We start from the raw sequence: 16,044 nt of genomic DNA, 5'->3' as shown, positions 1-16,044 counted from the left end.
ACATGCCTAGTGCATATATATAGTATATAGAGAGGATGTTTGCATCATATATACATATGCAGCCCACTAATCATAACAAAACCTACACTACACTTCTCTCACTGCCTTTCACTACTTTGACATTAATTTTTAATGATTTTAAGTAAATATGGCAGCATAAGCCTTTTTTCCCCCCTCTTTTCAGTCCATCAATTGGTAAAATATCCACCCCATCCTCAAATTTTAACTTACCTGCCCACTGTTAGCCAAGTCATCCACAGAGAGAGAAGGGTCCAGCCTCAGGGATAACCCAAAGTCACAGAGGCAGCAGGTTAAATCATTTTTCACCAGGATGTTGGAACTCTTTAGGTCTCTGTGAACAATAGGTGTTTTGGGGCGACCACAGGGGGTGTGATCACTATGCAGATGGGCAATCCCACGGGCCAAGGACCCACCCAGTTTCCAGAGGTCCTCCCAGCTGATAATGTGTCTTGTGAGATATTCCTGCAAGTTTCCTCTGGCGTGGAAGGCAGTAATCAACCAATACTGTTTTCCAAGATCTGTCTTACGCTCCTCTGCTGTCAAGAATTGGAGGATGTTCTCGTGCTTGAGGTTTACATCTGAAAAAATGTCTTTCTCAGTTTTCCAGGAGGCGTATTCTTCATAGGGGAAAATCTTGACTGCCACAGTTTCATACTGCTCTGATGTGTTTTGCTTCAGTTTGGCTTTATACACTTCAGCAAACCTTCCTTTGCCAACAACAATGTCCAGCTCAATAGGCAGCAGTTCTGTGTTGTGGTTGATGTTGTTGGCACAGGTAGAGCTGATGTCTGAGCGGTCATCATCTAACATAATGGCACAAACATCACTGCAGTCCTTATGTTTCCTGGGCTTAACATTCTTCTCCCATGTTTTGTTGAGCTTCCTCTTCTTGTGAGTGCGGTAGGCATAAAAGATAACAATCACAGCAACAGAAATCACCAGTAATGGGACAAGACTTATTATCGTGACTTTGGAAATTTCATCTTTCTCCTCTGGCTTATGAGGGTCGTCTGTGAAGAAGAAAGGAAGGCAGGCATACATTAAATGATATAGCTTTATGTATACAGGAGGCTGTCAATAATTACAATTTTTATCCAAAGTGCAATATATGAACTCCTTCAACAACAGCAAATAAAAACTGTCACAGCTTTCTTATTTCAGGATGTTGTTTTGTAGATAGGCCTTCACTTGCCAGGACCTCTCTACCTACTTGCTTTGTAAAAAGCCAAAACTGAGTGAGCAAGAACCTAATGTAATTTCATAGTTTTGTTCTCTTAGGCTCCTAATATATTATGGATTAAACCTTCACCTTCCTGAATACAATAGACAAAGTCTCCTGCACTTAACTCTGTCATTGTATTCTTGCCTGATCTGCCCTTTTAACCAGTAATTACTAGAAGACATTAATTTTTCTAAGACAAATAAATAGGCAATGTAGCGTGTGAATTCCCACTTGCCCAGTATATTTCAGAGGGATCCATATAAAGGCACCTTCGGGAACCCTGTCAGCACACAAGTACTGCGTGTTAATATTCAGGGACTATTTGTATGCCTGCATATTCATCTGAAAACCAAAACTCATACTTTGTGAAAGAGTGCTGCTTGAATAAGTGCAGGCATTTGAATCTCACAGGCACCATCAGGCAAGTATGATACATCAGAATTGTTACCCCTCCCATGTATGTTTTGGATGGATTTATGTATCTGAAAACTTTCTCTGTGTGTCACTTGCTGGCTATACACTGGCTGTCTTGTTGTAAAGCCATAGATGGTTCAGTCCAAACTCCATAGCTGGTGCAGTCCACACACTGACACATTCTTAGGTGGAACATACAGTGACTAGAAGAACAGCAGGGATGTATTCTAGAACAGGGAGATGTTCTGGGAATGGCACAGGTCATTATTCTAGAGACAAAAGCTGCCATGTCACCTTTTGAAGTGACCTAGTTCAGTACTTCTTAGGAAAGACAAACAGATTAAAAAGAAACAGTTTTATTCTGAAAATAGATTAAAGAAGGAGAGTCAGATTTTATCTGAGCCTGATTTGATTTGACACATGGAAATGTACTCTCCCAGCCCATTTCTTCCTTTGTGTAAATGTACTTTATTATCTTTCCATGAGGGAGGGGACTGATGGGAAGCATCCCAGGGAGTCTAACCTGAATTGACTAAAACCACTGAAACTGCAACCCAAGTAAAGGAAGTGGCTGGTGTTGGCAGCACAATGCTATGGATGATGCTTACAGAAATGTCACTGACTCAGGTTCTGTGTACCAGGCCAAATAAGGCAATGTGAAAAGGAAAAGTTTAATAAGCTCCGAAGGGAAGTGGTCACTAATTACATTAGCCACATGCCTCTGTTTCCCTTACACTGTGCCTCTCAGAGAGAAGGTGAGCAATGCTGAAAGGGATGGAGGAAGAGTTTTCAATCAGACCAAGCATTACCTCTGACCCTCCAATTTAACTTGTAGTCACTTTCCTATTGGAAACACAGCTGGCAAGCAGCAGGAGCCATCAGCTGTTCAAAGGAAGGTGATGGGATATCTGAAGAGTATATGTTTTATGTGCAAGAGGGTCTGAACCCTGAACCAGGATGTGCTTCCTCTGTTTGAAAGGTTTGCCAGCCAAATGGAAAGCAAGTAATTTAGTCCTAACCTCTCTTATAGGGTTTCGAGGAAGAGGAAGTGCCTTTCCAGCACTGATATTCCCAGCTAGTACAGGTCAGTGACATTCACTAGCAGCACCTACAAAGTATGCATTTCTTTCATTTCCTTCATGCAAAAGAACATTTTAAGCCAATCCCTTCCTCCATACTTCTGAAAACCACAAATCCTTATTCTCAAGGGATTTCCCCAAGCAAAGAAATTCTAGTAAACTTAGAAATGTAGAAAACTACTTGGAAGTTCATCACAGATTACAGGCATCCCTTCTGCCTCTCAGTATGTTGAAAAAGGGAAAAGAAAACAAACTATTTTAAAAATCACTCTCACTGGAAGAATACATTTAGAAAGTCCAATGTCACTGTCAGTAAACAGAAGATTTGCATTGCTTATTCTCATGTGCATTCTTTGCTCTCAGAAAATCTGCTTTGTAAAGAACTTAGGAAGCACCTCAGGGGAGGAGAAATTACTACATTGTGGGATGGTTGTTTCTGAATTTTGGCTGCAAGAAGGTCAAAACTGCATGAATATATCTATGATAGTAACAATGAGCTAAAATAATTTTAATGAATATTTGGGGTTCTGTTTTTTTGTTTGTTTGTTGTTGGGGTTGTTTTGTTTTGTTTTTTTTACCACAGAAATGCAGGTTTGAAGTTTGGGCCCTGTTCTTGGAACTAAGTAATATGTCATCAATACCATACAGTATGCTTTCTAATAAAGGTGAACATACCTCTTTAGGACTCTTTAAGCCCTTTGTCTTTGCCACAGAGCTGCAATATATAGCCCTGATATTTGAAATACAAATGCCTTTCTAAAGGAGAGATTAAAAAACAATATACATTAGTTTTCTTCTGAATTTCTCCCCATGTACTCAAGGAGTTGGAGCTCATTGGGTGCATGTTCAGCTCTAAAAGAGAAGAAACTCAACTAAAGCCACTCTTTGACTGTTTTGTCTACCTGTGTGAGGATCTCCAATTATTCTTATAATGCCCTAGAGCAGGCTGTTTTATTTCAGCAGACTTCACAGCTCCTGTAGCTCTTCCTCTTTTTGCATAAGAGAAAGCTTTGCTTGCAGTGTAGGGGGATTTCTGGGGGGAAGAGAGGAACTGCTGATGCTGCAAATGTCACTTGAAAAAGAATGAATTTTTTTTTTAATTAAGGCAGAAGCTGAACAGTTTGTCCACTTCCCCTGAGCACTGTATTGTCCTGCACCCCTGCTGCAAAGTGACACATCCCCTTTGGCACCATCCCTTGGAGGAAGTACGAAGGTAGGGGGTGAAAAGCACAAAGCTCAACACTACCCCCTAAAGCAAGAGGGATGTGGGGTGTGCTCATTTTCAGTTTTTAAGACACTAGACAAGTCCCACACAAGGCTTGGAAAGTTCAAGTATGAGCATCCAACAGGAAAAAATGAGTGTCAGGACTGACAAGGCTGAACCCTGAGCTTAGAGGGGGCTGAGCTGCCTGGAAGCAGAACTGAAGAGGACAGCAGCAGCAAAGAGCTGGTGGCACTGAGGACTGGTCAAGCAAGGCACTTCTGGAACTGCCTTTGATTTTGAGTGCTGATATGATCAGAACAGAATCAGCACTTCCAGAACATACTAAGGTCTAGGTACTTCTCTGTTGAATCTGTGTACAAAGTGAGGGTAGGATCAAAACTCAGAGCATATCTGTTTGTTTGCATAGTGGCTCGCCAACATTTTCTGGCTTGACTACAGGAATCTAAGAATAAATAAGTTCATTTGCTTATAAATAAATACCCATGCATCAAACCCTAGAATTGTAGAAATGGAAGTGCAGTTATCTACTTCTAAGCACTGGAATGAGGAAAGTCTGGCTGCACAGGCAGGCAAGGGAATGGTTAAGTGAAACAGCCTTTCAGGTTTTGCAAACATGCTCCTAAATAACTTTCCCCACCCAGAACTATTATTTAGGAGAATCAGTCCTTTCTTACGCTTCAAAAGAGCCTATTAATATAGCATAACAATAGAGAAGTTGAGCTAAAAGAAAGCTTCCTGTATGTGGTTTAGACTTAAGCACAAACCATCTGCACAATTCTTTACACTACCTAAGCCTTTAGGGAATAGGTCTCAGGTGCCAAGGAAAATGGAAACACTGTACAGCTCCCGCTCAGCCAGGAAGCTTCAAAACACAACATGAATCTGTCTGCAAATTCTTTAGGTTGGGCTGAGTGCCTTTGATTGAACTCTGGTGTCACTGAACTTTGGAAACAAGAAATAAAACAACGGCAATAAAATTAGGACCCGCACTTCAGTGCACAGAGAAGCAGAAATGCACAGCAGGGCTGACAGAAATATTCTAGTGCTGTTTGCTGCTTTTGCAGGTTCTAAGTTCCTGCCTGTTTGACTGCTAAAATCACACCACAGAGCAAGAATATATAGATACTGGCAGAGTCTAGGTTAAACATATCGACACTGATGTATTGCAAACTTCTCCAGTGTCTTAAACCACCCATCCCACCCCCCAGAACACAGAGTCACAAGATTTGGGCCCAGACCTGAGACTATGAGGTAGTTATTTTGCAAGCTCCTGAGACACAAAGCAGCCCTTTGAGCTGACTGGGGGACAACTCCGTTTTGCAGCAATTCTGAGGTTTCAAAGTTTGGTTTCAATTCCACATTGGAATGAAAACTAACACTTTTTGAATGTTTTTGCATAAACAGAATTCTGTTCAGACATTGCGATTTGGCAAGAGACGTGAATGCTGAATCCCTACCAGTAAAGGGACTGGTCTGGGGTAGAGGAGCTTCATGTTCAAGTCTTGCTCAGTTTGATTCAGAGAGAAGAGTTTCATCTCTGATTATTCTAAATCAGGCAAAATGTGAGTTTTCAACTCACATTTTGATCTCACATATGGGCATGCTGATTTCTGGGCAAGATGCTAGGCAATGAAATATGCAAGAGTTTGCCCATCTCTTTAGTGCTACTTTCTCTATGGAAAATAATTCCATAAAATGCTTTATTTTCAGTGACATGAGCTGCTTCGGGAAATTGAACTTATCTATAATGGAGAATCCTCAAGTGACAATGAAATTCTGTAGTTCAGTATCTCATGTACCTTCCAGATTTTGGGTTAATTTTAAAAAAATATTTATTTATTAAGAATTTAAACAGTTTGGAAATCTTTGAAGATAGATTTTTGGACTGGAAAGGTTGATTCTCAAAACAGAAACTCAGCTTCTGGCAACCCTATACTTCTTCCTGAAAATCTTATATTGAGGACAAAAGTAGTCTAAAAGTTGATCCAACTTTTGTGTTTCAAAACTTCTGCTAATTTTACAGGCATTGGTTTTGGGGCTTTGTGGATAGAAGTGTGTATCTTTTTCATGGGAAGGGGATTTCTTTTCATTAGGAAAGTGAGTGATCCTGACACAAATACTTGGAAGTAATCAAACTCTAATGCTGCACCTCAAACTAACCTGCATTTTTTTATTTTGACAGTTTTTTGGAAACATTTTGTTTTTCCATCCTTGCTAGAATGAAGATTTTTTTTAACAGCTTTGTGGGGCAGAAGACATTTCTTCTTCTGTATTTCAAACCATCTGATGGCAGAAGACAGATATTACTAGACTTTAATATCCAGAGTGGACTCTATCTTGCTATCCAGTGGAAAACAAACCTTAGCATTTCATGTAGATTTTCCTGAAAGTAAAATTACTGCAGCCAGTTCCTGAATCTGACAACAGGTTTTTTTTTGGATTAGGTAAACCAAGCCTGTCAAGGCCAGTAACCTGTGCTTGAGCTGTATGTCTTCATCTTTTAGTCTACATAGGATATTGCTAAGTTACCCAAAACATAGGATCTGCTGAAGCAGCCTCCTGGTGAGACACCAGCCCCAGTAGCTGGCAGGTCTGCACCTCCTGCAATAAGGGTTTCAAGATAGAAGTGACAAGCCAAAGCCATCTTTAGATCCTGCCACCTAAATATCTCTGAATTTGTGCCCTAAGGATGTTTGCTCAAAGGTCTGAGGACTCATTCACTTGACATTTTGTTTTTTCACCAGTCTGAATGTTGCTCTGCAGTCAAGATATGGATGATAAACAAGACCAAGCCCTCAGAGCACTTAATGCCACCTCTTACTTCTTTTCCTGAGAGGTAGTTAGTAAGGCAAAGGTAGGAGCAATTTTGGAGGGCTGTTTTTGGAGTACACTCACTGCTGCTCTCCCCTGGGTGCCAGCAGCTTTACCCTTGGCACATGACTATCCTTGACTGAGTGATCAGGACTGAGGACATCTCTGTTCTGCCAGAGGAAAAATCCCCAGTTATGTGACCCAGTTACATCTGTTACATGTCAGAAGAATCATGCCTGTGCATCTGTAACCTGATGGGAATGGCTTCATCATAGTCATGGGGGTGGGAGGCAGGCAATGTGATTGCCCCTAAATGGCTTACTTCAGTGAAAAGGTTGGGCAGCAATGATGTAATGGATAGTTTATCTATTGTGAGCAAAATTTCATTTTTCAACTGATTGCCAAGTATGCTATTCAGCACCCAGGAGGTTTAAGAAACTCTCAAGCTCTAAGACAGAACAAATAGTTCCTTGCTGTTTTATTCTCTCACTGCTGGCTACAAAATGTAATTCCTTGGTTTGCTGGCACAGCTTCCATTTGTTTAAAATCTCCCACCCCTGGATGCATTCCTTTCTTATCTCTTCCATTCTAACAGGTCACTTCACTGTGTACATGGCATCTCTCACACATTCTGACTTTTGGAGCTGAGCTTCCCTACTCAGCAATATGAAAGCCAACATATTCTAACTTTACATGATGTGACTGTTTCTGTGATACATGCCTCACTTACACAACTCAGTGCCTGCTGCTGTTCGCTGGTGGTTTTCTGGAACAAATCAATCTCTCCAGTTTCAATATGTTCCAACAGATGCCACACATTAACCACTATTTTTATTCTCAGCCTGAGTTTCACCCCTCCAACCTTTCCCAAAATATTATGTTGCCAGTGTTAGTTACAGTTTGTTTCTGTCTGTAATTATTAAAGGCTCTTCCATGACAACCTGATAAAAGGTTGGCCACATTCCCACACTTATTAAGCTCTCAAGTGATGCAAATTGTAACAAATATGCCAAGCAGACTGGAAGAGCGCTGCCTAGTTTGTTTTTACACAAATCTGTAACTGAGCTCTGCGTGGTTATTTTCCTAGGAAGCAAACAATATAAATAATACAGAGCAACACAGAATTTTGGCTTCTTTTGCCTCTTTCCATTCTATTTCCTTTCTATCCCACTAAATGAATCAGACTTTCAGTGTTAAGACAGCCTCTCCTTTGGTTACACACAGCTGCAGGCATTGGGTGGGACTCAGTGGCTGCAAATGCCTAAGAGGAAACATAGAGAACAATGCCAATATACAAGCAGTGAGAGGCTATGTGCAATGGGATGTAAATGCTACTGACCTCTTTAAGGGGCAGCTGAAAGACAGTTACCTTCTGAACATGTTAGTTGGGTAAAAGAAAAAGAGATTAATGAAAGTCTCTGTTAAAATCCACTTGGAAGCAGTCCAGTTGTAATCATCTCCCTTCTGCTCTTCCTTGAGCACTGGACAACTCATCACATGAGTATTTATGTCCTGGTGGCTGTTTGTGCACAGATCTTAAGTATGCTCTTAAGTCTGAGATCCATCCTCCCATGTAGTCAAGTATGATCACTAATGTTTGATGCTAGTAAGGAGAGGAAGAGGAAAGAAAGAAAGGAAAAGACAGGGGCAAAATGTTAGAGACAAGGGAGAGATACGAAGTTAAGGAAACTCTCAAGCATTATCCATATCCCTGTGATCTGGGCACAGGTGACAAGGCATCACACAGGCATGCTTTTGGTGGTTCAGGCAGGAGAGTAGGTAGGTGCCAGGTCACCCAGGTAACATCCATACACAGTGAGCAATCACAGCACTTTGAGACACTGCAAATCCATAGGCTGTCATTTGTTTGGACAAATGACTCAGATACAATTGATTAATCAAATACTTCTGTCTCTTACACTCTTAATTAGCAGTAAACCCATGATCAATGTCAAAATTGTTAGGAGCATAACATCTTCCCTGCTCTAACATGCTTCCTCAATTCACTTTATTATTCTCATACTCTCTTTTTGACCTGTCAGTCATCTCTGTCACTCAAGCTTTTTACACTTCAAGGCAACTGTTTGGATGATTCAGATGGGTTTCTCTCATATTAGGACTGGGTGTGGTGGGAATTCCCAAAATAATGACCTCACTTCATGGTACATGAGGAATGTTTATTCAGTCTACCTGAATAATCCTAATGGCACCTCACCTGCAAGCTGCATGGAGATCAGCATAGCATGGTAAGACAGGATGAAAAATTCTCACCATGTAAGTTATCAGAATTCAACAACTCTAAACCAGACAGAGTTGTGCTGCAGGTCTGCAAATCCTATTCTCAGATTTTGAGACCTCTGCATTTTTGCTTGGATTTGAACTTGATGCTCATGTATATAAATATAAATATATATATATACGTATATTTACAGAGAGAGAGACACACATATGTGCAAGCACATATAATGACAACAGTACTTAAAGGATTTATTTTCCTATCTGCTGTCTCTAGTGCTGGGGTCACCCTTTTCCACTTTGCTGAATGAATGTGTCTGAATAAGCCTGCACAGAACTGGAAGGAATTGCATTGAATAGCACGTAGGTCATGCACTCAGTAACATGCAGGCATCCCCATTTCCTCATCTAGAACGAGTGTCTGGTCATCTCTGCACATGAAGGATGGGTTAGGCATGGGGCTGGAAAGAGTGCAGTCCTACTTGATCCTTTTGGGTAAACAAGCTTTGACCTCAAACAAATAGCTTGGGATTGCAAATAAAGGAGATCTTTGTCAGGCATTTTGTCATGCTTGCATTGGCTGATGAACAGAGGCTGGGAGGTGGTGTGGGGAAGGGAAGGCTGAGGAACAAAGCTGTGCAGACAGCAAGGGAAGCACACAGTTACAGAGAGACCTGATTCATCACAACAGATCAAAAACATAAGCAGGCAAAGAAAGATGCAGAAGATCCACCAGACACAACTAGGCATCAGGGAGGAAAAAAACCTGGTAATCCAGTCCTGCACTCATCTTTTCCATGAGAGTGAGACCAGGCCTCTGTCTGCCACCTAGCCAACTTCTAGCCAGCCAGAGCCTTTCCAACCCATCTCTCCCTCCCTATTCTGGCTAATCTTTTCCAGTGGTTTTGCTTCCTGGCCTTGCCTTCTGGTAACACTGGCATTAAGACATTTGAGTAAATAATAATTAAAACAGATTGGCATTGACTTTTGACATGAGAAGCGTTTTTCCACCACAGGACTGTAAGCTGCTTGCCAGTCTCGCACAATTTTTTTCGACAAAAACCAGAGGGATTAAAAAATAAAGTAGTCAGATTCACAATGACTACCTTCCTCCTGTATATTATTTCTCCAAGAACTAGAGAAAATTGTTCTGAGTGCTTATGCATCCAATCTTTGCCACCAGCTGCCTGTGGCCTGAAATACCAGGGACCTGAATCAGAAGCCCCCTGACATGGCAGAGCAAAAGGCATGTTTAAGCATGTGTCTGACTGTGTCTTGCTTATTTTGCAGGTTGGCAATTTAAGCAAAACCCATACAATAAACAGGCATTTGATTTGGATGTAACTATATCAAACACATTCAAAGCCACATTTTAGTGAGTCACAAGACCTCCCACTATCCCAAACCTTTAGATGTTTGTGTCCAAAAATGGAATAAGGAGGTTGACCCTTCACAGTTAGGATTGATACAAGCCAGCAGTGCTATAAACCAGCTCTTCTATAAGTAATAACAGCTCAGCTGTGAATCACTGGAATGTAGTGACTAACCTGTGGTGGAAATCAGAACTTGTCACCTTCCCCACAATTTTCATTCTTACCTCAGAAACCAGAAACAAACTAAATCTGTTCTGTCTTAAACATGAATCCAGGACAAAGATCTAGAATGCTGATCATTTATGTCAACAGCTTGGAAGGAAAGGCTGTGATTAACAGGTGAGATTATCATCTCACTTTCTACTAATAAATCAGTACAATCACTTTTTGATCAGTCTATTTTAGACTAGCTTTTGTCCACTCTAAAACTATAGAATGTGCAAGAACACTGCGAAAATTCTTGCTCTGGCATACAAGAAATGCAGAGAGAGAAAAAAAAAGGCAAGAACAATGTAGGGAATAGATCTGGATGACAGTCATTCCAAAGGCAAAATTATTACAGGCTATTATCTAGTTGTCTGGAGGAGCCATGGACCAGCTGGCTGTGATGTTCTGTTCAAAGTTAAACACAGACAGGAAACCGCATGTCTGATACTGTAAAAATCGTTTGTCTTCCTGCCATGGCTAACCAGGCAAGCAACCCAAAGGGGCTGTTTTCATTTAAAAGAAACACTAATCCTCAACAATAAAAAAGGAATGACAAAGCCTCATTTTTTCCCCTCCCAGTTGGAGTTAATGCTTGTGTTTTTGAATGAACTGGAAATGTTACAAACTGAAGTTTTACATTACTTTAATTTTTGTCTTTACTTATCCACTCACTTCATGCAAGTGCAAGGCACAGTTTTCATAAGTCACCTAGAGTGATTGCAGCACATGACCTGGAAGGAAAAGCTCCACTCCAAAGAGTTAAAGGAATTAGGGTAAAAGACTGAGTTTTGATTTATACTACAGCTCCTCTTAGGATGATCTGGAAGAGTGAGAGAGGCTGCAGAGCTGATAGCAATGAAGGCACTTGGGGTTGAATTTATAGTAGTTTTCATAAACATACACACAGAAGACATATATTTGTCAGAGCAATTCTATTCTGCTACATAGCTCCAGGGGAAACAGCTATAATGTGACTAATTTATAACAAATCAGTCAAAATGCACAAGGGCGTGGTTAGCTTTGTATGAAAACTCTAGAGACAGTAAGATCTTTTCACTGGGAACACATTCTATTCAATAAAATCAAGGCAAGATGTTAGAATTGGATGGTGGGACTGTCACCTGTGCTCACACACACCAGTATATACACCAACCCTTTTAAAGCCCATCCAGCTAAGGGTTGGCCATACCACCATGGATCAGCAGTCAGGTTTTCTGATTTCAAATCAAGCTTGGGGAAGGGATGAGGAAGAGGGAAGGAGGTCACAGAGGATGTGAATAGTCTGGGCCAAAGAAGAAAAATAGTTTCTATCTTGCTCCTGGATAAACTAGTGTGGTCTTGCAACCCAAACTAGTCATCTTGCTTGAAAGGCTGGGAAGGAAGAGCTAAAAGGCACTCAGATAGTTGTCCACTTCAGTGCAGTCCCACACCAGGATTCCAGGAGTGGAAACAGTATCCCAACCCTTCATTATCTCATATAATGAGGATTTGATTATATCCTTGTCCTGGTTTGAGAGGACCAGGATAGAAAAACCCTGCCTGTGACACCACCAGGAACTGCCAACCTGTTCATCTGGCAGTGATAATGGGAAGCAGCTGAGCCAATGGAAGGAGAGGATGGGTCAAGTGACCCAAATGAACCAATCACAGTATTCCTTCTCATGGTGTTCAGTATAAAATGGCTCCCAAGAGAGGTCTCTGGTACCTTCTGTGGCTAGCTAGCTTCTCTGGTATGGTTGGTTGGTTAAGGTACCCCTTGCTGCCACTCCTTCCACTGCTCCTTGTCTCCTCACCAGAGAAGGACACAATTTGCCAAGACAGGTTGCCTTCTACCTGCTCAGGCTTGTAAGTCTCTTTCCCTTATTCTCTTCTTTCCCCTGAGAGGGCATCAGCCACTGTCTAAAACTGTGACAATCCTTTTCTGAGGAACTTACAGGTGATAGTAACAGGTTGTGTGTGCCAGGCTCATTTAGAAGTGCACACTCAAAGTTCTCTGCAGGAGGCCTCACACTTGCCTGTGAGAGACTTGGTTTAGTAGAAGAATCACTGTGGGATCCAGCAGGTAGGAGACAACAAAGTGTTTACATGCACACTTGCTCATCTGTGCAGCATGCAGTCCACCAGCTCTACCTTTACTGTATTTGCAGTGATCAAGATAGGCATTCATGAAGCAGAACTTGTGATTTGGTCTGAACTCAAAGCTTAATGGTTTAGCTGAACTCACGTGTGTGTCCCTGTGCTGTAGTAAGCATGAGGCAGCATATCCAAAAGTGAAGAAATCTTGTCTTCTTCATGCTCACCACAGAACAACTGCAGGTGGTCAGTTTCAACACAGAAGCTGACTTTAAATTCACATTCTATCAAGTTACTTAATAGTATCTGTACACGCTTAAGAAATACAGCCTTTCAGGAGAGGCAAGATCTTAAATATGGCATTTGCCTCTTGTTTATACTTTATAATGTAATTAGCACGTTGCATGTCAGTGTCTCCACAGAACAACTTTAAACATCGTGCTTTCATCTTTCTTTTCACCAACTTTTAAGTGAAGTCTCTTGAGGCAAATATCAGACTTACTTTGAAAGGAGGAAAACCTGGCATGAAGAAATATCCCCTCAACAGAGAAAAGAAAAGTTGAGATTTTTGCAAGACTCAGAAGAGACCAAAATATTTTCTGCCCCTAGAATTTTCCTCCACAAAATGTGACTCCAACATCCATTGATATGACACAGTATGTATTACTTGCAAGGTATAGTCTAGGAATACAAGGTAAATTATTGAACCCACCTGATGGAAAAATTATCATATCATTGCATTCGTCACCTGTACAGGAACACATGAACATCAGTCCCCCATTTTCCTTCTTTTCCCTCATCAAACACTGCTCTGAGCTGGAATCATCCAACATGTGACCATAGAGGGATTCCTGGGGATCATAGCATATTGTTTCTAATGTGACATTTTCATCATTTTGTCTCCTAAAAATGAAGAGGAGAAAATAGAAATTAAAGATATTTTACAAAGGGAGCGGACGGGACTGTGGCTGCCTGAAAACTGCCTCTTTTGAGAACTCAAATAGGACTTAAAGAGTATCATATGTTCTCTGCCTTTTCTGAATGGGGTAAATTTGGCTGTGTCTGGGGTCCTCACACTAGGGCATTTGTAAAATTGCACAGCTATTTCTGTATCATATTTCCACTAAACTCCAATAAGTGCCTTTGAAAGAATCACCCAGAATTATGCAGGCTAATGCTCAATGAACTACTATGAACTTCAGAACATACTTTTGGTTTTTGTGGTCACTGTGCAGACAGTAAAGATCTGTGGGAAATTATGATAAAAATGGAACTATTTTCTCAAAATCTGAGGAATTTCTAGAGAGTTGACTTTTTTTTTTTTTCCCTACAAACTGCATAGTTTCTGCATTGAAGGAGTTAACCTTCTAATTTTTAGTAAAATTAAAACCAACCATAGAACTGGTACAAACTAGAGTTGCTTTGCTGTCAAGGAAATGTTACAACTGATAAACTGAATCTCATTACTGTATTTTTCCCTGTCCACAGATTTAAATTTCATTGACACGGGACTCAGAGGCAAAGAGCACTTTAAATACAATTCTGAACTTATTTGCCTTTTGGGCAAACGAGCATGAAAAATCCAGAATGTACCTTAAATTGCACATAGCTATCTGGCAATAATAGACACTGATGGCTTAGTAAAGGAGCACAGGACCAAAATGGAACAGCACACCAGACTGATACTGCATTTCAAGTGTCTACTGCAAATTATGCTGAACAACTTTTCAAGTCAATGGACACAATAAATAAATGAATTAGTGGATGGACATTCAACAAATGAATTAATTGTGACTCCCTGTAAGTGATTCTATTTATGTGTGTTCCTTGTGTTCAGCACTGTGTACCAGTGCTTCTGGTTTTCTTAAGGATTAGTTTACCATTTGTGGAAGGGCAAAATCCCAGCTTTCAGACTGGAATGCAAGTGTAGAGTCAACAAATCCTAAAAACAGTGTTGCAACTCGCCTTCATATGCTCTTGATTTCTTTGAACCTAGATATAGGCTATGTAAAAAATTGCCATGCTTGCATCAGTCACTACATACATAGAAGATTATTTTTTAACCATTAAGAAAAAGTATTTGTACCTACCCATGGTAAAGAAGCCTCTTGTGATAGACGTACATAATCTAGTTCACTTTGAAACCTGTGACAGAATTGTCTTTCTTCATTATTTGCCACTACAGTCCTCTCTCAGTCTCAAATCTGTTTCTACTCTGAGTGCTGTGGGTGGATGAAGCTTAATAGTTTGAGCAAAAACATGCCTCTTTTCCAATAACAGCATAAGCTTTAAAGGAAAAAAAAAATGTCCAGAACATTTCATATCAGAATTGTTGTTAACCTCAAGCAACTTTCAGTATGCTGAGCACAGATACAATTTGGAAGCAAGACAACAAAGCCTGGTGAGGTAGCAGGGACAGTCTGAATATCAGAACAACTGCAGGAAGTACTAAGTAATGATGAATGACAGTGTTCTCCCCTTCCACATGTATGAAGAAATAACTTACCATATAGCAACACAGACTTCAGTATTCTTCTCACAGATAGCGGTGATGTTGCAGTTGCTCTTGCACTTATGTTGGTTTGAGCAGGTTGTTACTTTAACATCACAAAATTTGCATAGGTTTGGTATTTGCACTCTGTTTCCCTTATTTCTGTCTACAGGTGACATACTTTCTCCTGAAAAAAAAAAAAAAAAAAAGAGAGAGAAGGAAACTCATTAATGATAAATTATCAGATTGTTCTCTTGCTCGCTATGAAGATAAGGTTTTCAGCTGCTGCAAACTTTCCCCCTCCTCCCCCTTAAATATGAAAATCTTTGACCAGTTCTCTCTACAACACATCAAATGACACACTGGCAAGACCAGGTTAATCAATGTGAATTTGAAAAGTGAAATCAACTTCTGTAGGCTTCAGAGGGAGCAGGCTGGAGAGCTGGGCATAGAAGAACTTGATGAGGTTCAATAAGAGCAAGTGTAGGGAATGAGCTCATGTAATTTGCTACTGGAGACTTCCTGGGGTAACTCAAGGGGACTTGAACTCAAATTAACTTGAAATGACAATCTGTCTTGTAGATGTCTACTTTGACCCAACAGCTACATTTTTGCACCCAAGCACTGAAGAATGACTTGCTTACTGGTTCTGAGTCTTAGCACTCCCTATCTGCCTCAGTGTGGTAGTAGTAAGGGATGAGGTATTTTTTGTCCCGGTGTATGAATTTCAGGAAACATATTTTTAGTTCAAAAGCTATTTTGAAAACCCAGCATGACTAAAAGGAACAGAAAATGCTAACGTAAACTTTTTTCTAAAGCTAAAATGAATATGCAACCATCTGACGTGGACCAGATTATCTACAATAGTTTCAGTCTGACTCATTTTGTAATAT

General features: G+C 40.6%; 1 protein-coding gene across 1 annotated transcript in view; it reads right to left on the bottom strand.

The window, feature by feature from the left end:
- TGFBR2 (transforming growth factor beta receptor 2) overlaps positions 1 to 16,044 on the bottom strand; it is a 58,029-nt gene that overhangs the window by 16,056 nt on the left and 25,929 nt on the right. Inside the window, exons 2-4 of the mRNA XM_030446370.1 lie at positions 15,167 to 15,338; positions 13,373 to 13,563; positions 232 to 1,031 (exon numbers count right to left, since the gene is read on the bottom strand). Of these exons, the coding sequence (XP_030302230.1) occupies positions 232 to 1,031; positions 13,373 to 13,563; positions 15,167 to 15,338 (1,163 nt within the window). The remainder of the gene's footprint in view (positions 1 to 231; positions 1,032 to 13,372; positions 13,564 to 15,166; positions 15,339 to 16,044) is intronic.

Source organism: Calypte anna, chromosome 2 (genome assembly GCF_003957555.1).
Source record: "Calypte anna isolate BGI_N300 chromosome 2, bCalAnn1_v1.p, whole genome shotgun sequence".
In the NCBI taxonomy this organism is placed as follows: Eukaryota; Metazoa; Chordata; class Aves; order Apodiformes; family Trochilidae; genus Calypte; species Calypte anna.
Note: the sequence above shows the minus strand (reverse complement) of the source record. Positions and strands in the feature narration are given on the sequence as shown.